This window comes from Apus apus, chromosome Z, assembly GCF_020740795.1.
Source record: "Apus apus isolate bApuApu2 chromosome Z, bApuApu2.pri.cur, whole genome shotgun sequence".
Taxonomy (NCBI): Eukaryota; Metazoa; Chordata; class Aves; order Apodiformes; family Apodidae; genus Apus; species Apus apus.
In genome coordinates, this window is record NC_067312.1 from 24,688,022 (window position 1) to 24,710,972 (window position 22,951).

At 38.9% G+C, this 22,951-nt stretch overlaps 1 protein-coding gene across 1 annotated transcript in view; it reads left to right on the forward strand.

Annotated features, from left to right (window-relative positions):
- The first annotated feature begins 121 nt into the window (after positions 1–121).
- The window catches only part of DMGDH (dimethylglycine dehydrogenase), a 48,604-nt gene continuing 25,774 nt past the window's right edge, over positions 122–22,951 (forward strand). The window contains exons 1-7 of the mRNA XM_051643708.1: positions 122–447; positions 2,201–2,366; positions 8,819–8,917; positions 10,128–10,292; positions 10,736–10,940; positions 17,909–18,157; positions 19,367–19,565. Coding sequence (XP_051499668.1) covers positions 326–447; positions 2,201–2,366; positions 8,819–8,917; positions 10,128–10,292; positions 10,736–10,940; positions 17,909–18,157; positions 19,367–19,565 — 1,205 coding nt within the window. The 5' untranslated portion in view covers positions 122–325. The remainder of the gene's footprint in view (positions 448–2,200; positions 2,367–8,818; positions 8,918–10,127; positions 10,293–10,735; positions 10,941–17,908; positions 18,158–19,366; positions 19,566–22,951) is intronic.

The following is a 22,951-nucleotide window of genomic DNA, read 5'->3' on the forward strand; positions in this document are numbered from 1 at the left end:
TTTTATAGCTCGGGGAGGAGGCGGGCCGCGGTGGGCAGCGCTGCGGGAGACACCCCCAGCAGGACCGGCCCCTGACCCCGCGGGGCCGCCCGCAACAGCACCGCCTGGGGCTGCCCCGCGCCCTCCCGCCGCCCCCCCGCCTGGCTCGGGGTCGGGAGGCAACCGGTCGCGCTCCCGGGCTGCCCCCCCAGCCAAGGGGCGGGCCGCCCCCTCCTCCGCGGGGGCTGCCTTCGCCGGGGGCAGGGAAGGGGCAGAACGGGACGCCGTCGGAAGAGGCGCGGAGCCAGCGGCCTCCGTCCCCGCTGACGGCGGGGCTGTGTGCGGGATGAGCGCGGTGCTGCGGGGAGCCCTGCGCCGGCTGCGGCCCCCACGCCGCGCCGGCCGGCCCGAGCCTCTGGCCGCGGCTGCCCTGCGGCCCCTCGGGGGAGCGGCGGGCGCCCAGGGGCGGTGAGTGCGGGCCCGGCCGTGCCGGGCTGTGCCGGGCCGGGCTGTGCCGGGCCGGGCTGTGCCGGACTGTGCCGGGCCGGGCTGCGACGGGCGGGGGCGGCGGGGAGGCGCGGTCCCCGACGTGAAGCTCCTGGCGGGGCTGCGAGGGGAAGGCGGGGAGGGAAGAGGCTCCTGGTGCCCGCCTGCCGGGCTGCTCCAGCGGCTCTCCGCGGTCGCCGGGCCGCGAAGGCCTCTGCTCGTGGGCCTCGCCCGTCTGCCCAGCCCCGGATAAGTCCCTGAGCAGATAGAGAGATCCCTCCTGATGTCTGCTAGGCCGTAACCATGAGCTGAAAATGACCTGTTTTAACTGGCAGGAGCAAACATCTGGGAGAACCATGTAGCTCACAGGGAAAAGTAAGCTCTCCATTCTGACCAGGCTCCTGGGTTTGAAAGAAAAGGTTTGAAAAGAGCTGAAAGTCAGGTGAGGAACTCTCGAATTCACATCAGGAAGAAGCATGAGAAAAGCCTCCTTTTTGACCTAGGTTGCCATGCTTTAAAATTCAGTTGAGGAGCTGGTGTGAAGTGACTCATGTCTGGCTGTTAAATAGCTTACTGTTAGCTTGTAAAAATTAATATGTAATCTAGGAAAAAGAACACACACGAGCATGTGATGCACCAAAATGTGGAGAACCTGTGGTGTCCCATTCTCCCATTTATTTTTGTTCATTAACACATAGTGAGTAAATATGATGCATACTTGGCCTGCATTTCAGTTTGAAGTGTCAGATTCTTTTGTAAGTTCTGCATTCATAATACATGCAACTAATAGCTTGGATTTCAGAATGCGTGATGGGTGAAAGACTAGTTACACATTAGAAAGCATTTTGCTAGAGCAAAAGAAAATGTAGCAGGAGATGGGGGGGAAGATAAAACTGAGTATTAAGTAACAGTCCTGAAGGAAAAGATGCTGTGGTTTCACAGTGGTCTGTATTGCTCCTGTGCTAAGAGGTCTTACATTGTTTCACATCTGAAAAAATGGCTTTTTTAATTTGGATAAGTGTCCTGATCTGGCTTGATGCCTGGCTGTTGGTGAATGGGGCTGTAGACAGAAGGATCAGATGAGATGGAGGAGAATGGGGCTGCTGATGGCAGCTGTTCTGGCTTGTGATGGCTGAAAGTGGTTGTGAAAATCCAGTGTGGCAATTGAAGAGTAAGCCATTGACAAAAACCTGTTTCTGTAATGTTTTGACTTCAGCAAAGTAGAGCACAGCAAAATAGGCAGAACATAAAGGGAAACATTGCTTTTCATTGTTCATGAACACAGACTCTCTTGTGGTCTGCTGACACTGGCTTTAGAAATTAGTAAAGGAGCTTTACTAAGCAGTCATTTTAAGGACTTTGTGTTGTGTGTACAACAGCACTTCTGAAAAGTCAGCTTTGATACTGTCATTCAGGTGTACAGTTTCTCAATGAAAAATAATGTCTATGTATAAGGGTATATTGGACAAGTAACAAAGATTTAAAGTTGTGAGTGGAAGCAAACTTGCTTTGCTTTTTGTATTACTACTGTTCATGTATATGACCCTTTAATAGCATTTACTTTAAAAAAAGGCAAGAGTGAACAGGTTAGGTTTTAAATCGGGTGGGGCTAGACTCATAAGCAGATGTCAAATTGTATTATAATTGGAGTATAAAACAAATGAGATGGGAAAAAGTGCAATTTTAAAATTTATTTATTTTTAATAACTGTAATTTAAAATATTTTTTTTTTCAGGAAAGAAACCCCAACTCCTTCCTTGGGGAAAGACACAGCAGACACGGTGATCATTGGAGGTGGTTGTGTTGGTGTGAGTCTAGCCTATCACTTGGCTAAGGCTGGCTTGAAGGATGTTGTTCTTCTGGAAAAGTCTGAGCTCACTGCAGGATCTACTTGGCATGCAGTAAGAAATGTTTTGTTATTCTCTCAGATTAACCGCAGTGGTGGTGGAATTTTCATTACCTTTATATTCCCTGGCTTTCCAGATATTAACAATCTGGTTATTTTACAGATGGCACTGAGTTCTTAATAGACTGACTGTATGAGTTTTGGAAAGGTGGTTCAGCTATCCGCAGTACAGATTCCTCATTTGTAAAAATTGAAACAATAATTCTATGATTCCGTAATTCCGTGATTTGTAGCAGTTAACTAGGTTTAGACTTTAAACTTTAGTTTAAATTGAACTTTTTAAAGTTCAGGTTTTATTTCTAAGCTAATCTAATTTATCCTGCAGACTATCATTGGAAGTGGTTGCACTGGCATGCATAAAGCAGAAATGTGAAATTTGGCATTATTTTATGTGTAATTATTTTTTATAAATGTGCTATCCTGAAAAAGAGATGATCAAAAAGCATCATCAGTGTCCACTTCTCAGAGAATATCATGTTCCCAGAAACTGATTCTTATTAGAGACAAGAGCTTTCTTTCCTGCCACCACTGATGTTACACAAAATCTCAGAGAAGCGAAGTGAACAACTGGGCACTGTGGGGTTTTTTGAGGCTAAATGTTTGTCTGTACTCTAAGGAAAAGAAGTGAAAAGACATACATGCAATAACAGCAGAGTGGGAACACCTCCTCTAATAGTTCTAGTCCCATGAACAGACTGGTACACAACATGCATGTTATGTAATTATATATTTTCTCTGTCAATGTCTGGGGTAGGTAGTGTAACAAAATGAAATAAAGCTTGCCACAGTAATGGATGCTTTTTCCATTCTTTTCCAGCTGTGCTTAGCTGAAATTGGGACAATTCTATCTCTGCATGTAGCAATACAGAAGAGTAAAAACCCAAAAGTTTGCTGTCTCTAGAACTGTTAATACAACCTATCATTTATGTAATAATTGTAACTAGAATATCTGAGTGCCTTTCAGGAACAAATTATGGAGGATGACTCAGATGGATTATGTTTGATTTGTATGATCACATGTGTCCCAGAGGAGGAAGTCTGAAGTTTGACATACTTCATCTTAGTGCAGATGTTTTGTATGTCTGAGGCCTTATGGGACAACAACAGTAAAAAATGGAATTGAGTAAAAACACTGCATGAGATGTAGAAGTAGTTTTCTACTTAATTTTACTTGCTTCAAAATAAACCAAAAGAAAACACATTGTCTTGAGTTAGGAAAGCCAAAAGTCAGCAATTATGTCTTTTTTAGACAATCTTACCACAGCTGGTACAGTTCAGTGAACAGAGCAACACAATTTATAGTGTCTGACCAGGCATCTTATGCATTGAATCATAAGTATGAAATGCATAAAGAAATACTGTGACTTATGTATATGAGCAAGATACAGGCTGAATTCTATGTACCCAATACATATACAGAACAATACGTGTGTAAAAAAATAATAAAAATCCCCTCTTTGAATAGGAAACTGAAATAATTAAGAGGTGTTTGTTACAAAATGTTTCCTTTGTTCTATTGGTTATACTTGCTCTGTCTAGCTTATTTCTCCTAGCTGTGTAAAAGCAACTTCTTCTCCAGCAATTCTGCCCCCACTTCTTAGTGATTGCCGCACTGGAGCACTGAATGGGGATCCCCATTTCAAAGGCAGAGAGGGACCTGGATTGCAGCAGAGAAAATGCGTGCTCTGGGCTATTGAGAGGGCTGCCTCCTGTCACCTGTTGCGACAGAATTAGATGCGATTAACACAGCAGGTTATAGTTATAGGACAGGTTAAAATGGATAGCTGTTAGGTAAACAAAATGGTATACTGTCTCTTGTAACTGAACTGAGCATACTGCTTCTAAAGATGAAAAAATTTACAAAAAGTCTGTTTCAGATGATGAGACAGATCAAAACAATGACAGAGTTCTTTTTATGCTAGGTACCATGCATTTACCAGTGTTTTCCTCACAGCAGTACAATACTAGGTACAAATGAAAATTACACATATAGTTAGCATTTGTAATAGCATGTAGTATATTGCCTGCAGCACAAATTTTGAAAGTCTGGTTCAGATGTTGCTGTACTGTATCTAATATCCATTTTCCTTCTTTCACAATCCAGTAAGTCCTTCCAAAGCTAGAATCATGTTTCATATAGATCACATTCCCGATAGTGTTGCTGCCAAAACTCTTCCCACTTCCCATGTCTGAGATCAGTTTGGCTGACTTCCATGTGTGTTATTAAAACAACACAGAAAGTGTGTGCATTTTTGTTTTATCAGTGGTAAGAGGATATAAATAAAAGAGCAAGTGCTGCTCATTTTTGTACCTAACTAACCATGACAAAGTAGCAGTTATTATGTGTGTGCAAATTAGGATTTAAAGCCTAAGAACTCTTGAAGTTCTATTATTCTGCAGGTCAGATAATTTGCAATTTCACTGAAGCCCTGGGGACTGAACAAGGGATATATAACGCAGTCAGTAAGCAGATTTTTTGCATTGTTACTTTTTAAAAATGTGCTTTCTAAGAAAATGTTTAATGTATCATTCTGTTATGTAACCCTTTTTCTTGCAACATGCAACTGATTCTGCTGCTGATTGTTAATAAAGCATAGCACAAGACAAAGAAAAACTTGGTATGACTTGGTCATATTTGGAAGAAAAGAGAATATGTGATAACAATTTTTATGCATTTTCCTCCAGAATAGTAGTTTAATAACTGGAGTTAGTATTAAATCTGAAACAGATTGGAATAGAACTAAACTGATACATGAACATTTCAACAAAGAAAAATGTCAGCTATAAAAAAAACTCTTAAATTCACTGTGTCAATTCTCATAGCAAAGTGGCCATTCTTAAAACTATTTTCACAGATCGTTTTCATGTACAGTAACAAAATCCCTTGTTTACAAAAATAGAGAAAACCTATAGCAAATCCCTCTTAAATACAAGAATAGTCCACCCTCAAACTCAGGAAAACATTGTGAGGCTAGCTGAGCCAGACTCATGACTGAGTTCTGGAGCAAAACCACAGAATACTGCAGGTGGAAACAGGAAAAACTTACGATGGGGTATTGCCTTGGCGTTAGGAAAGCCAAAGCTCATCTAGAGTTAAGACTTACGAGGAGCATTAAAGGCAAAAATAAGAGCTTCTGCCTGAACAAGGAAAATGCAGGACCATGGCTGAACAAGGTGGGTAATTTAGTCACAGTGTGTGCTGATAAAGCAGAAGTACTCATGGCCTTCTTTGCCTGAGTTTTCACTGACAAGATTTCTCCAGCGTCTGTGGTCTGAGCAGGGTACAAGAAGAGGAGCTACCAGCACCGGATGAGGATCAAGACAGGGATTAACTGGAGAACCTGACTCATAAACATGCATTATATCAGTTGGGCTGCATACAAGAATGCTGCTGGTGATGTGGTATTGCATTGGCTGCAGATGTATCCCTTTTGAAAGACTGGACATCAGGGGAGATGCTCAGCATTTGGAGAAGGGCATATATATGCATCTTTTATAAAACCCAAATGGACAAGCAAGGAAGCTGAAGGCCAGCTAGCCATACTTTGGGTAAAACAGGAAAATCACGGAGCAAGTACCAGATCCTATTTCTGGGCTTGTGATTTGCAACACTCAAAATATATTTCCCAAGTGTAAATCACATCTCACCAAACCGAATTGTCTTCTATGATAAAATGACTGAATCTGTAGGCAAGAGAAGAGCAGCTGATGTCACTTACCTGGATTGTAGAAAGACTTGAGACACTCTTCCATAATACTAATATATCCAGCTGAAGATGTTACATTTTGCATGGCTAGACAGCTACATAGTTAAAAGACTGGATGGTTGAGCTCAGAGGTTAACCACTAGGTTAATGGGTCATACTCCACTCAAAGCCCGGAAATAAGTCAAGTGTTACAGATGTCTGTCCTGGGACCCATCCTGTTTAACTTCTTTGTCAGTTATCTGGACTAGGTAATGAAGTACATACTTGTCAAGTTTTGACACCAAACCAGGAGGACCAGTCAGTGCCCTCAAGGACAGGACTGACATGCTGAGGGACCTAGACAGGCTGGAGGGATGGAAGGACAGGAACTTCATGAAATTTAACAAGGACAAATGCAAAGTTCTGTACTTTGCCAGAGAAACAGTGCAGTCTCTGTCCTTGGGGAATTTCAAGACCAGCTGGAGAAAATGTTATGCAACCTGGTCTGGTCTCATAGCTGATCCTGCTTTGATTGTGAGGTTGGATAGAGATCTCCTTAGGTCCCACTTAGTCTGTTTATTTTGTTGTAATTGTTTAATGATTTTATTATCTTAATTTCTATAAGTCCAGTCAGGTTATAGTTGTCTCCTGAGATCAGAAACCAAAAGACATAAAAATGTGTTTAAAATTCTTCTTTTCACTTGAAAATGTCAGAGAGATAAGTTTTGATTGAATTCCTGCAATTAAATGCACTTGAATGTATATGGGTTTATAGCAAACTCACTAGTGATTTGGTTCAAAATGATGTTAGTAACAGTGACCACTAAGATGGAATTTCCTTACATCTGTAATATGTTACTATGTTTAGAAAATTAACAGAAGACCAGGAATTGTTTACAAAAATAAAAGATGACAGTAAAAAGAATATGAGATGACACAATTTGCAGGTACAAGTAAATTAATTACTCATAGGCTATTGTAAATGGCTAAGCAGTGTAAACATTTCAGTGCCTAATGTATTCCTTTATTCAATATACACATATAAAAGGCCCTTAGGACTTATTTTTTTTTAAGAAAGAAACAAGTTTTAATTACAAATTCTGAATTATGATCACTTTTATAATTCAGACTGTTGAGGTTATGAAAAATACGAAACATACTTAGGGAACTACTGCCCAAATTATGTATTAAATAAATGTACAACTGAAAAATATAACACTAATGTATTATTTATTTTGCACATTTTTCCATTTGCGTATTTTGACTTATGCAATACGCTGATAGCATAGACTTCAAGTTAACAAATAGATAAAATCCTCACCAAAACATTACGAGAATCTTTTAACACGCTGACTAGCATGAAGACATATATTCAGTAATGCCAGGCACTTGTAATATGCCACTTGTCATACTCGTGCTCTGAAGATGCTGAGTGCCTGTCATTTCAGGTAATGAGAATGATTTCTGTTTTTTGAGGAACATGGTATACAAGTGCAAGCCATTTGTTAAGAGCAATTTGAAGCTAATTTTTTCTGAAGAAAAGGATCAGGTCTTAAATGTGAAGATGCACCAGCAAAGATGGGTCATAAGAGCCTATGATTTCAAAAAAATGAGGATGTGTGATCTAATTAATGCAGTGTATGTTGATTTTAATTGTAGAGAAGTGTAACGCTTAATAGGTTCTTAGCATGGCTAAATTAGTTTTAATTAAAATACATCTTTATACAGCTTTTGTTATTCTTATGTACACAGTTATTCCACTAGCTTTTGAAGATAAAGCCTTAAAATATGTAGCAACCTGTATATATTCATAAGATCTATTTTAGTTTATATATATAGTGTATATATATATATATATATATATATAGTATTTAAAGCAGTGCAGTTATTTAGCTTGAAAACCTAAGGTAATTGTGTGACTCTCTTGTTTCATTTGGGAGAAGGGTTTTAGTGAGATGTCAAATTCAGGAGATACAAAGACATACGCTCAACTTAAGTAACACTTAAGGTGCTAAGTATCTGCAGTTATGAATGTTATTAGGTGGATGCAGCTGCCACTTTTAGGCAGGCAAATTGTTTCCTGAAGTATAGAAGAGGCTGTAGTAACCTTAATCTTACCTATGAACCCAAAAGGGCCTGACTTCTTTCTCAAGTCAGGCCTGGTAAAATGATGTGCAAAATACATACAGTGATTTCTTAAGCTACCTCTGAAATGTAGCAATTGCTCTTCAACTGCCACATGAGACAACTGCTGAAAAGAATGTTCACTTCCACTGCCCTGCTGTTCACACCCATGAAAGTAATAACTTTGGTTAAGATCTGGTCTTTGTGAAGGTTTTATCTGTCTCCCATTCCCATTTGCAAGAAAAAATAAAGCTCCTACTATAGGACATTTTAAAAATCAGTTGACTTAGTTGATCAGGAATGGAGATGTTTGTCTCTTCCAAAAGATTTGAAACAGCCAACTGAAAAATTGAAGGACTGAAGGAAACCATGGGTGACAACAGCTGCAGCAGTATCATGGGTTGACAAATTTGATGAAAAAAGACAGATGGAAAAATGTGTGCAGAGAATAAGAATGCCATAAGTAGGGAAAGGATTTTATTTTATTTTTTTTTTGGTAGCAGTTGGCTCTATCCATGTGTTGCTCTTCTTTATAGTATCTTAACAGTTCCTTTTTGACTGACAGTTGGAAGGAGGGAAATAAAGCATTGCATTTCTAATAATATCTCTGTGTTGTTATTCCTGTTTCTTCTTTGAGGCTGGCTTAACTACTTATTTTCATCCTGGAATAAATCTGAAGAAAATCCATTCTTACAGCATCAAACTCTATGAAAAGCTGGAAGAAGAGACTGGACAGGTAATCTCCCCAACTTTTTAAGTGTTAATTCAGATCAATGTTAACCTTACTAATAGTCTTAGAAAAAAGTTTGGAGTTAACAAGTTGAATATTTGTATGTTCATGACTATCCTAAGGCTTCTATTTCATTGAAATACATTCTCCAGCCTGCATATAGTCTGGTGCTTAGTTACTAAATATTTTAGATGGTTTCCCAGATCCCTCTCGAGTTTGAGAAAGTCGTTTCCATCAAACATCTCAAAAGATCAGCAGACTGAAAGTCTGCAACTTTAGCTTGGTTAAAATAGCATCAAGGATTGGAATGAATGGATTGATTAGGATACATGCCAGCTTTAAACATGTCAACAATTCATATGATATGATGCTGTCTGTACTTGAGAAGACTGCTGCAATTCTTACCATCCCTTTCAGAGGTGTGTTTTTATTTAGGGACTTAAAGAATGTGTATGCAGAGAAGTACAGGGCATATCTTTTTTTATCTGGCATAATTTGGCCATATAGATTTCATTTACTAAACTCATCCTTGTGTCAAACTGCAGCAGAAATTGGATGATCCTCACTGTACTAGTCTACAAACTTGATAATTGTAATAAAATACTTGTTTCTTTATTCTACTTCTCAGCTAGATAAGATACTACAGCTGATTATGAGTTCTACTAAAGAACTTATTCAGCCATGTTAGTGTTCTGTGAGGTACACAGAACAGGTGAAATAAATAGCGTATACTAGAAAGTGAGCATTCACTGTCTAGCTATACAAGTATTTCTACTTTATTTAAAATCTTTGTGAAAAGGTGGGTGGTTATTCATTGTGTCAATAAAGGTGCATAATCGGTTAAATTTACTCTGCAGCATCTCAGCAGAAAATTGTGCATGTGATAGACTTTAATAAAATCGATTATATATTTATTTTTGAGATTAACTGTAATTTTGAAATATAAATATTAATAGAATATTAATAAAAATAGTATAGTTACATTTAATAAAAGCTTTTCACAACTGTTTTGAAGATAGTATGTTCAAAGGTTAAATACCTTTAACTTTAAAGATTAATTTCTTCAAGTTAACCTTCAAGGTCACCTAACTTACTTGAGTCCCTTTTTGGTGATGTTAGTGGCAAAATTCCTGTAGACTTCCCATAGCACAGAAACATGCATTTATGGAGATTAGTAAAGGTTCTTTCAATAATTCACTTCTGCTCTTTGTTTTAGGCTGTGGGGTTTCACCAGCCTGGTAGCATCAGAATTGCTTCAACTCCCACTAGAGTGGATGAATTCAAATACCAAATGACTCGTGCTGGTTGGCACCCGACAGAGCAGTACCTAATCACACCCGAGAAAGTACAAGAACTGTTTCCCTTGTTGAACATGGATATGGTAAAGAACCTAATTTTATTAAAAATAATTTCCATTGCAATTAAATATTGGTTCATTAGATATGTAGAATTAAAGTCTTTTTCCTTTATATAAATTGTACAATAGAGTTCAGTTTTTCAGTGGAAAAAAAGATGTGTTATAATCTAAAATCAGATTCACATGCATTTTACTATGTACCAGGATGTGTACTATTACTTACATATACTACTATAATATTACAGCATTGCAGCCTTTGACTGCATGGGAGAACTAAGCAATTTTACCACCTTACCCCATTGTTGTTGGCTAGCTGAAGGCCTGATATTATTATATATTTGAAAATTTGTTTTGATTTGACTCCCTAAGGTTTGCTGCATTCAAGAAATAATATATTTAAAAAAAAAAAAAATTCATTTTTAGAGATTTTAATTTATTTAATTTTGTGGGATTTTACCTCCACTTAGGTTTTAGCTGGCCTGTATAACCCTGGAGATGGTCATATTGATCCCTATTCTCTCACTATGGCCTTGGCTGCAGGAGCCAGAAAATATGGTGCCCAGTTAAATTATCCTGTCCAAGTGACTAATCTGAACTCCCGATCAGATGGGACATGGGAAGTTGAAACTCCGCTTGGAATAATTAGAGCAAAGAGAATTGTGAATACTGCAGGTAACATACATGTTTGTGTACTCTTGAGATTTACAAACTAGCTGACACAGATCATCTGTACTGAATTGTATGGATTACAGGAATAAGTAATACATGTTTTTTGAATATTTGTTTGGTTTGTGGTAAAACATTATTTGCCCATAATACTTTACAATATTATGAAAATTTAGCCCTTATGTTAATTTTCCTTGGCCAGGAATTAATAATTTTTCTTTCTGGTTTGTTTCCAGCAGTTTTCTAGTCAGACTGTCTTGTTGGATTTTAGTAGCAAAAGAGATCTTTACTGGTCTACAGTAAGTTGTGTAGAAGACCCAGGCTACTGCCTATGAATATTGTACTCTAAAATCTTATGAGAGTTACTTTGGAAGGGAAAAGTATAAACAAAGTAGGAATGAGTAGAAAATCTTCACTGTTTTTTCAAAGACACTGAGGATTTGAAGCAAGTAAGATTACCCTGCTTATTTCAGTATTATCTTCCTCTAAGATTTAAGTCTATCCACATATCCTTGAAATCAAAGATTTTTTTTGCCCTTTGAGTAGTATTTTAAACAAGCACTTGGCTTAACAATACATTTTTTCATGTAATAAAAATTTCCTAACTCAAAGGAGCTTGTATTGACATACGCAGTTTTTATTCTTTATTGTGTCAAAAAAGCCAAACTGATGTTTCTTCTCCAAAGAGCTTTTGCACAATAGTTCTTTGGATTTCTGTTTGTTTTCCTAAATAAGCTGATAGGTCTAAAAAAACTTTATTCAGTCTGAACATTACTTATTTTTATGCTGCTTTATACATGTGATAGAAAAATATATTATTGGTGAAACTGTTGGCACCAACTACATGAAATATGCCTTCTATGTTCTAGTAGAAGACTTTCTGTTTTCAATTGTTGGAAAACATGCTGAATATTTACATTTTTACATAATTGTTTATACATTTTTAGGGCATAAATCTTTCATGCATCCCATCTAAGTGAATAATCACACTTCATTAGGAAGCTGTGATGGCTCTAGAGGACCTTCTCGCTCAGATGGGACAAGTGAACTGAGAGCAAGGATGTCTTTATGATTCCTTTTTACATCTATGCAGTGGGGAAAAAAAAAAAAAAAAGCAGCATGTATTTCTAGCACAAAGCAGATAAAATTATTAAGTTGCACAAGATATGCACTCTTCTTGTTGATGGGTAGAATAACCATGGCTGACAACTAGAGTTACGAGTGAATTATACTGGAAGGAGAATACACTGGGAGACTGAAATAATAGAGTGGTTTGGGTTGGAAGGGACCTTAAAGGTCATATAGTTCCAACCCCTTGGAATGCCCTTGGTCAACAACACCTCCCACTAGACCGGGTTGCTCAAAGCCCCTCCAACCTGGCCTTGAACACTTCCAGGGATGAGGTATTCACAGCTTCTCTGGGCAACCTATTCCAGTGTCTCTCACCACCCTCACAGTAAAGAATTTCTTCCTAATATCTAATCTAAATCCACCTTTCAGTTTAAAACTGTTCTCCCTTGTCCTATCCTATATGCTATTGCAAAAATTCCTTCTCCAGCTTACCTGTAGGCCCCATTTAAGTACTGGAAGGCTGCAATAAGGTCTCCCCGGAGCCTTCTCTTCTCCAGTCTGAACAATCCCAACTCTCTCAGCCTCTCTTCATAGGAGAGGCTCTTCAGCCCTCTGATCATCTTCATGGCCCTCCCCTGGACTTGCTTCAACAGCTCTATGTCCTTCTTATGATGAAGACCCCAGAAATGCTTGGGGAAGTTTCCTGGAGGCGGCTGGGAACACCAGCAGCAAGAGAAACACTTATGTGCAAGAGGACTTTGTGAATAAGGAAGCTCAAACCAGGAGGGTCTGTGGGTATGGCAGCAGTGGGGATGACACCTCGGAGAGTGGTAGAAAAAGGAACCTGACATGTTTTATTAAGGTAACTGCAGCTGGAGCTTTTTTAGGAAGGATACTTGAGGACTAGCTGTGTGTGAAACTGAGACTGGAAAATGGAGACTGCCTGAGCTTTCTGGGCGTGACAGAGAGGTGGAGTAGCAAGGGAGACATGGACAGCAATAGACTGGAATGAAGAGAAGACAGCTGGGACTGGATATGATAAATGAGGGAAGCTGACCTGAACATGGAGAGAAAATAGCTGAAGAAGGATATAAAATCATAGAAACATAGAATATGCTGACTTGGAAGGGATCCTTCTTATTAAGAAGAGTGAAAGGCTGGAGTAAGAAGAGTAGTGTATGTCACAGCAGAAAAGAAGAGCAAGTATGGGACCAGCAAGGATGGTGAAACACAAAGATTGGGATAGGAAGAAATTTGGAAGGAATGGAACAGAAGGCCTGAACTCTGAGAGGATGAGCTTTGCTGGGTGACCTTGCTTTCAGTGTCTGCATTGTAGTCAGCCCCATGTTAGATCATTGCAGGCTTTCAGTAAAGAGTAACTGAGAAACCCACTGAAAAGTGGGTTTTCTCATAACGTACCTCCCATATATAGGTGATCACTTGCTGTTGGTGTAAGCCTAGCAAAAATAGCAGGAATCTGAAAAATTTCACCTGGCGATTCTAAGCAAGCTCCTGAACTGCCATGATGCCCATACAGTGCCACAGAATGACATTTCGGAGAGAAAGGACTAGAAGAGTTCAGTATTCTTTTTAGAAAGCAAGCAACCACATAAACAGGGAAACCAAATTAAAATAATTTTATTTAGATCACAAAGTCAAGCACTTAGAAGATGAGAGGCATGGAAATTTGAATGCCTTTGGACTGTCAGTTTATGGCTTTCAGGCATGAATTATGGGGCAGCAGCAGCATGCAGTTATAAAATAACAAGCTCTTGCTAATAGAATCCTTATGTCACAGTATGGATGGAATGGTCTAGGAATGATTCAACATTATGGAATGGAAAAGCAGCTCTTTTGGCAATCTGACTTCCTATTTAGGCCACAAACTTCTAGGCCCTCATTATTCCTAACTATTGGCTCTGCATTATATGGATGAAGTATCACAGATGTAGTAATTGCCTTAGATTTTTGTAGCATAGTTATCTTTCTTTGGCTTACATATCAAATTGACATCAGGCAATGTTTTCTAGTAAATGTGCAAAAATTAAAATGCACCCTTGTGAAATTTGCATAGTGGGTTGGGGTTTTTTTGGTTTATTTTTGTTTGTTTCATTTAATAAGTTATTAAACCAACAATATATTTAGTTAATTGTCTTGTGTAGTTAAACACTGAGCCAAAATGAACATTTGAACCACGTATTGCTTAACACTCTGGCAAAGGGTATGAAATCAATACTGTATAACACATATATCTTATAAATGTTCTCTCAGCTAACACACATTCTTCTTCTCAGCCTTGCCTAATTCCACTACAGAAAATGACTGGTATAATTCAGAGCTCATATTTTAGGCTCATGTTGCAATACAAGCAGAGAAAAATATATCAGAAGGCTCACTACGTTCTCTCTCCCCCCTCATCCCCCAACTGACATCTGTTGTGGAACTGGAACAAACTAGTTTCAGCCGATCTTTAGCTGTTCCCTATGTGAGATTTCCATTTTGGAAGAAAGCAGATGCTTAATAAATAATCTCTGACATGAACTAACTGGTATTGAGCTTGCTGAAGTGATTTGCAGCCTATTTATAATGGAATGTTTGTTTGAAGTCTGCAAAAATAGTTAATTTAGTTTATACAGTATGTGTGTGTAGATAAGCACACATTTTGCAGGCATATACACATTGTATATACAACCATTTATAGATACCTAGTGGTGGAAAATTTTATCTTTTTTAAAACCAAGAGCTAGTCAGATTACATAGTTCAACAGATACGCTAAGTAATACTACCACTAAATATTTCAGCATCAGGTGTTTGCAATCTCTACAATCTAATCTTTACAAATACCCTAGAGATATAATTTATGCCTTCATTTGCTCTCTCTGATAGGACTTGACATCTGTTTCCAATTGGAATTTTGTTTCAGAGAACATACTCTTTGTTTTGCTGTTTTTTGTTTTTAACAGCTTTTGCACATGGTTCAAAAACTTTAAACAAAGAAACTATAATTTTTTCACTTAGTAAATGTCAGCTGTTGTAATTTTAAGCAATTAAATAATCACTTAAGTGTGATTTTTTTAAGAAGTACAATATTTAAAATTTGATTTTGAGGAAAACCTACACTTAAGCCTTTAATTAAAAAGGAATTTAAAATCAGCCGTTTGTAATGTATTTCTGAAAACTCAATGGTTAAGAAATTAAACATTATTTTGAAAGAAACAAAGTTTCAGAGACCAAAAATCCCATCTGCCATTTTTAGTTTCTTTGAGGAGATGGAATATGCTTACTCTCTGTATTTTCCCACTCGTCCTATTTTAATGAGGAAGCAAAACAGGGAATTTATTAGAAGCATTTTCTCAGACTATTATTTATTTTCCAAGTATCTCTTTAAGTCTAAGCAATTTTGGCAGGAAAACTGTGTGTGATACTAGAGATGGAATTTTCTGCTACTTCACCTTTCCTTCTCCTTCATGGAGACCTGACCTTAAAATAGTTTTCTTTGTAGGTGAGAAGGAAATGCCCAAATAAATAGAAGTTCCCTAAAGACTGTTAGCTTTCACTTAAATTGTCATTTGTATTTGTCACTTGTAAAGGAGGAAACCTTTTCAGATGTGCTAGAAATTAAAATGTATTAGATTATTATTTATATATATTTTTTAATAAAGGAGGAGAAATCAGGTTTCAGTAGCTGTAAAGGGTGTTTTGAATCACACTGTGACTATGGCATAATATTCCCTGAGATAATTTACCTGACTAAACAACTGTTCTGTCAGTGAGTCTTCTTCAAGTGGTGAGAATGCCTTTAAGAAGCAAAACTGTTACCTATGATAAATGCAGAGCAACAGATACTGTTTTTTAGTATTTACTGGGTAAGGGCTTTTAATTGAACAGATCTGTCTCTCGTGATCCTGGATTTTTTGCTCCCTTGCTTTACCTGGCTGCCAGCAATTTTCAAGTGAGTCATCCACAGAAAGTGTTTTCCTCAGAAAATCTGCATTCTTAAAAACTGTACAAATTAGACCTTGACGCTGGCTTGTAGTATGAAATAGGAAATTTTCAGTCTCCTGGTGTGGAGGAATGGCACGAGGCCAGCACTGCCCAGCTCAGCTTTCCCCATTGTCCTGAGTTTTGGCCATGCCAGAGGTGAGAGGACGAATTCACAAGTGAATGTCAGCAAGCAGCAGAGGCCAGCTGCACCCCACAGGACGGGGAGCCAGGCTTGGTAACAAGGCTGGCAGGGCAGGAGGCCATGCCAGCAGGGGCTGTGTCCTGCAGGGCACAAGGGACAGAGCATGGCAGGCCCAGGACAAGCTGCCGGGGTCAGCCCATAGCCCAGATCTCCAGACAAGTTTGTGGGGATGAGGCACAGGCAGATTCATAGTAATGAGGACAGATGGCAGCCAAACCTGAAAGTCAATCCACAGCTCAGGAACAGGTCTGGTGACATAACCATTGTCAGATACTGCCCAGTGATCAACAGGCAGGTCCATAGAGACAAGACTGGGCTGAGGTCAAACTGGGAAGTAGTCCATGGATCAGGGTCTGGATCAATGAGGTCCATGGCCAGTCACGGGCATGGTTGTGACAGAGCTGCAAACAGGCACATGTACAATCAATCCAGCTCAGACAGGTTCTGAAGGCCCTCAGCTGACCTGAAGTGGGGCTCCTGGCCCAGTTGTATGTTAAGCTGAGCATCATGAGTCCAAGTCCCAGGAGAGGGGGCAACTGTGTTATACAGCAAACAGTTTGGAGTCAGCTGGTTATATAGGAACTTGGTTGACCTGTCTTCTTTTCCTGGGTGTTATATAGCACAGAGCCTTTTATTTGGAAGCCTGGATAACTCTTCTTCCTCTTCCTATTCACCTTCGCCCCACATTCATTCCCAGATGTCCCTGGAACTCCAGTTTCATTGGATTTTATTCCTTCATGCCCACTTCTGAGACCTCCACTCCTTAATCTAAAGAATGGGGAGAGTGGCGCTGAAGGATATTCCAAGCTTCTTACAGTAGCTACCATACCAGTCAATCTATCTCAGTCCCAGGTCTGTATGTTCCAACCTAACAGCAGATGAGCCATGATGCAGGGACAAAACTACTAAGTTTGGCAGTTAAGTGGCCTTGACTTTGACAAAGGTATCTCACTGTGACTAAGTCTTAACAGCTGGAAACAGCTAGTTTGAAGGGACCTTAACAGAGGAGAATTAGATCTTCTTTACCTCATGCCTAGTAGTATATACAAAGGGCCTGTATAGGCTTCAGAGGCAGGGTCATAGTCTGTGTCAGAACTTTTAATTGGACAGCTACAGGAGAGCACACTGACTACTCACAATACGAACATCATAAATAACTACAGGACAGAGGTAGTTAATGTGTCACATGATGCAAGTGAAAGAAGAGTGAAACTTAAATTCTAGAGGTTAGCTGGATGAAGCTGCTGTCTTGCTCTTCCGGGGTGTTAGGACTTGACTGCTGTCTTGGGACAACATACTAGCTCATTTGGTTGATAGTAAGAGTCTAGGTTAATACCTGTGTTGCAGGCTAATTTATTCTGATGTGTAAGAATCTGACTTTGCTAGGACTGCATTGCAGAACTATTTTACTCAAATAAATCATAGGGTTTGTGGGATTGTTAATTAAACTCTCTTCTGAACTTTTAGAAGCCTAATTTGTATTTTTCCAGTTATAATTTTTAAATATTTGTAAACTAGAGTAATACATGGTAGTATATTTAGGAACAAGGACATGGAATGATGGAAGGGAAAATTATGCTGGATAATATGAAAAATTATTTGACAATTAAAAGTATGGAAAAAACCTTATTTGCCACATAAAGTGCAGATGTTTAACTGTTATTTTCCATTCACTGCAGTTAGTCTGAATATCTATATTTTTTGTGTGTTCTCTAGGTTTTTGGGCCCGTGAGATAGGCAAGATGATTGGCCTGCAGCACCCTCTGATACCTGTTCATCATCAGTATGTTGTGACTTCAACTATCCCTGAAGTGAAAGCCCTAAAAACAGAATTGCCTGTGATTCGTGACTTAGAAGGATCATATTATCTAAGGCAAGAAAGGGATGGTCTTTTATTTGGTCCATATGAGAGCGAGGAGAAGATGAAGCTGCAGGACTCATGGGTAACAAATGGGGTTCCACCAGGTAATTAAGAACATTAAATCTTTGAACATGATAAGCACTAGCACACGTTTTAATGTGTATAAATCCCAGCCTATCATTCCATCACTTGTGATGGAAAACAGAAAATATTTGCAACACGCAGTTGTTATTCAGAAAATTTTTCTCAAATAATAGAAATTATAAGAGTGAATAGAAATTAAAAAAATAACATTAAAAAGCCTATATAAAGCAGGCACAAAATACACACCTACAACGTAGTCTCACCATGCTTTCTGAAGAGGTGCCTGTGTGTTGTGATTAGGTGCAGTGTCACTGAGTTTGTGTTAACTAGCTTTTTGCAACCAAATGGGAATTTTTCTAACCTACAGTTCTCTCCAGCTTACTGCAAGAGGCTTTGGATTTTTGCTGTTTCTACAGAGACATTGTGGTTGTTAAATAGGAACATGGGTATAGCAAGGCAATTTCTTGAACAAAATGCTGTGCTAGATCTAAGTGCAAGAGAGCTGTAGATTTGTGTGGAATTTTGTGTACAAAAAAATCTCAACTGTCGTGCTGCCACTTATTAAAAAAAGAAATAAAGTTACAGTGTCATGTCTAGGCTCTAACTTCCCATTCATCTCTAGACAGAAAGATATATTAAGTCAGCCATGTTGCTGTTTTAAAAAAACACAGTGTATTTTCCTAAGGAAGAGTAATCAGCACCCTTTGGCTTTGGTGTACACTGTCTCATCTTCCTGAAATTACTGTCTCCAGAAGTGTCAAGTCTCTCTACAGAGTGATGTTCTGTAATGCTTAGAGCCCAAAGTTGAAATGTATCAGGAATTCACTAAACACCATAGAAATCATAAGTCAACACAAGCAATATATTTCTTCCCTTCCCTAAGTTGTTGGCATATTGAGAAAAATAAGTGGCTCTGATTAACACAGAATGAAGTTTCTGTGTTTCTCCACTTCCTTTCTACTTCATTGTTGAATTTACATGACCTTAGGGTTAAACAAATATGTATAAAGGACAGTGTAACTGCAGCAACATTAAACTTGATCCTGCAAGTAACTAGGGATTTGTGCACACTATTTTTCTCATGTAGGATGGCAAAAGCTTGAACATATATAACTTTTACATATGTCAATTGCTTAACTGTATTTAAAATGTAACTATTTTTAATGTAATTAAGTAGTAAGAGCGTAACTTCTGTGTAATTAAGTAATAAAAGTAAAATATCTGTACAGGTTTTGGAAAAGAACTGTTTGAGTCTGATTTAGACAGAATAATGGAGCATATCGAGGCTGCAATGGAAATGGTCCCAGTTCTGAAAAATGCAGACATCGTAAACACAATTGCAGGTCCTATCACCTATTCTCCAGACATTCTTCCTATGGTGGGACCACATCAGGGTGTCAGAAATTACTGGGTAGCTATCGGTTTTGGGTGAGTAAGTTCTTTGTGACAACTTCCATATCTCATATTGTTAAAATGTCAATCAGCTCAAGCTTTACAATTTTTTAGGGGTTTGGGGATTGTTTTGCACATATTCAATGTAAAATGTAATTGGCAACAGTCTTAATTACCACTGCATGCATAATAAAAGCTCTCCCTTCTTCTTCATAACTCTTGCTATGTTTTCAATTTCTTTCCCTCTTTTCTTCTGGAGGCCAGTATCTGCAACACTTTATGCAGCTGCAAGTAGTGGGTGGTACGTGGTAGCATCTGTGCAACAAGTTAAGAGTCCTTAAAATCCTGGGCTTTACAATACACTTTCTAGTCCATTTTCTATATTAGCATTTATATAAACTGGTGTCTCTGAAGTTGGGACAAGAATGATTGGTACAGGGAGAGCTTCTAATATGAGGTACTAAGTTTTGCATGAAAACTGGAAGCAGAAGGCATTGCCAGCACACCCAGCCAGAAGGAAAAAAAGGGATAATAATTTGCCAGTGAGGAACCCAGCAGTGGTTTTTCTTCCTCCTTAGAGCGCAGAAACATGCCATGTTGACAGACCACTCTAGGGATATGAACACAGCAGTTGTTCTGACTGTTGGAGACGGAACTGAGAAATGATGTTGCTGGATGTTGAAGGAAAGCAAATGAGGGCAGTATGACAACAGGAATAGGTATTTTACTGGTGTCATTTATTCTGCCCATAAGGGTGTTTTCTTTGAGTGTGCCTTATGTCTTATACACTATGGCCCCACTGAAGCAAGTGGTAAAACTTACTGACTTCTCTCTAACTGTCTTAGTTTGACCATTGATTCAAGATGGATAGAATGAACTGAATACAATTCCAGCCACATGTTATTGAACACCTTCTGTTTACACTGTCTTTCCAATTGCCTAACTTGCTGTTCAAAATCCAGCTCAGCTGTTTCCAGTTTTCTTTCAGTCTAAACCAAACAAACCCCCAGATCATAAGATAAGGCAGTACCACTAACGTGCTTTCCGAGGCCCTCAAAATAAAAAGGTTTAGTAATTTTGCAATGATTCATTGTGAAAGGCATTCACCTTTGCTGCTTGGATTTAAAAAGAAAAAATATTGTTATCTTTCAGTAACATTTGCAGAACTTACAGTTACAAAAGTGGTTTGCCTAGGCCTGGTTCACCAAAGACTATTTAAGTTCATTACTGTGCTGCCAGACTTTGGAGCCTGGTTTGTTTTTTTTTCCTTGGTGCCAGTAGGAGCAGAATCAAAGTTCCATATAGGAATAACTGAAGACCAGTGTTATATGTTTAAGTTTCTTTAAACAAATTATTTCAGGAATTTGATTAAATGTTGCGACACATGTCGCAATTGTGTTGCTGTCATTGGATTGCTTTGTCTGCTTTTCAGCGACTTTTGACTCCCTGTTCTATGCTTCTGGGTCACTGCAGTGTTTCTAGAGTGTTGCAATTTTTAGTGTGCATTAGCAAATTGTTATCTCATAGTCAACTACAAGGGACATTGTGACAGAGGGCTTAGTGCTGTTAGTTTAGAGGATTTTTATTATCTAAAATTAGCAGCTTGCTAGGCGTTTTAATGTGCAAATAAATTGATAAGTATAGTTAGCAGAGCCTGTAGCACTGTTTATTGTTAGGGTTGCTAAACACTTCCCGTTTAAGACTGTTTTCAGCTAATTATAGCTTTGAAAATGTTAACAAAGGTAGAACAGAATTTTATTCTAAAAGATTTAAGCCAAAGCAGTGCAACCATTCCAAAGAAGGAGATTTTTGGAGGTATGTTGTCTTGCTGTGTTAGGGTTTTTGGGGTGAAGTTTTCTTTTTTGTTTGTTTTGTTTTGGTTTGTTTTTTTAAAGTTCTTACTTCCCCATTTTCTGAGAATAAGTTTCACATTTGGCAGGAGGGACCCATCTGCTAAAGATACATCTTTCTGCCACTCTTCACAAAATCTATCCATGAGGCCCATTCACAAGACTTTATTAATGTTACAGCTTACGAACAATTAGCAGAGACTCCCTGTATTTTGCACTAAGATTCCTGTGTTCTGTCAATATCAATATTCCACAGCCAGAGTCTGAACAGTTTTCCAGCAGAAATGAGCTAGAAAAATAGCTAAACCTGGAGCAAAGACACTAGAAAAGGCACCATGGTGTGCAAGGACTCATATTTCCTAGGCAAAAGGAGTGGAATGAGTAGAAAACTGGTGAGAAGCAAGGACTCAAACAAGTAAGACATAAGAACAGGACAGGAACAGTAACAATAATAATCTGGCAGGGACTGAAAGGAAAGAAGAAAAGCAGAAGGGCAGTTAGTGTTCATTAAGGAAATTTTCTGTAAATTCTCATGGGAAGAATGGAATTCCTAAACTGTACCTACTTTCATGGCTACTTGCAACATCCTATGCCTGCAAAGCATGTGTTTTCATCGAATCATAGAATGCTTTGTGTTGGGAGGGACCTTGAAGTTCATCTAGTTCCAACCTCCCTGCATGTGCAGCAGAACTGTAGTGGTCTATTAATACAATCACCTTCCCATCATCTGAGGTAATGAGGGATATGTGCATTCTGCATGATTTTAAATCTCTGGTAATGTAGGCCCAGCTAGGAACACCAAGATCAGTGCTGGCCCTGCAGAGAGTGCATAGACCAGTCAGCCCATGTGCAGAGCTGTACATGTAGCAGCAACTCCACCTTGCAGGGCTGTCTTGCCCCCAGGGTTACCATGCCATCAGCTCCGCAGTCTTCAACTGAAGCTAAGAAACCTCATTGTATGTGGACTGTTGCCACCAACATTCATATTATGGTCTCTGTGCTGTGTTCCCCTGTGCCTTTGGCTGCAGTGAATGGTGCAAGGAGTCATAGGCTGTCTAAAATTTCTTCTGGAACTGTTCTTGGAAGCATCGTAGGCATGGTCAACTGTTATTAACTAAAAGCTGACTAATAAACTCCAGTAATGGCTAGCTCTTCTGTAACGCTTGCAGAATGGCAATTTACAAGCACTCATCCTGACTGCATCAACTGTGGTGATGCAAGTTTGTACTGAGAATCTGAATATTGATGTTGAACAGCCTGAAGGAGTGTGTTTGGCAGAAGTACTTAATGTACTCAACTGTTAGAGACTTCTGATGTATTTAAATATATATATAAATTACAGATAAAACCCTGCTATATTGAAGTAATCTCAAGAATATTACAAAACCAGGCATTCTACAGTTAGGAAGTGCCAGAATTAAGTTGTATGTGTAATCTGAAATTAATTCTTCTTATGCATATGCATTGGAATTAAATTATTAAATACTTTTTTTTTTCCTCACAAGATCCTTGCCTATTTAACTGAGAGCATAGAATTCAGAGTTGATGAACAGTAATTCAGTTTCGTTTTAG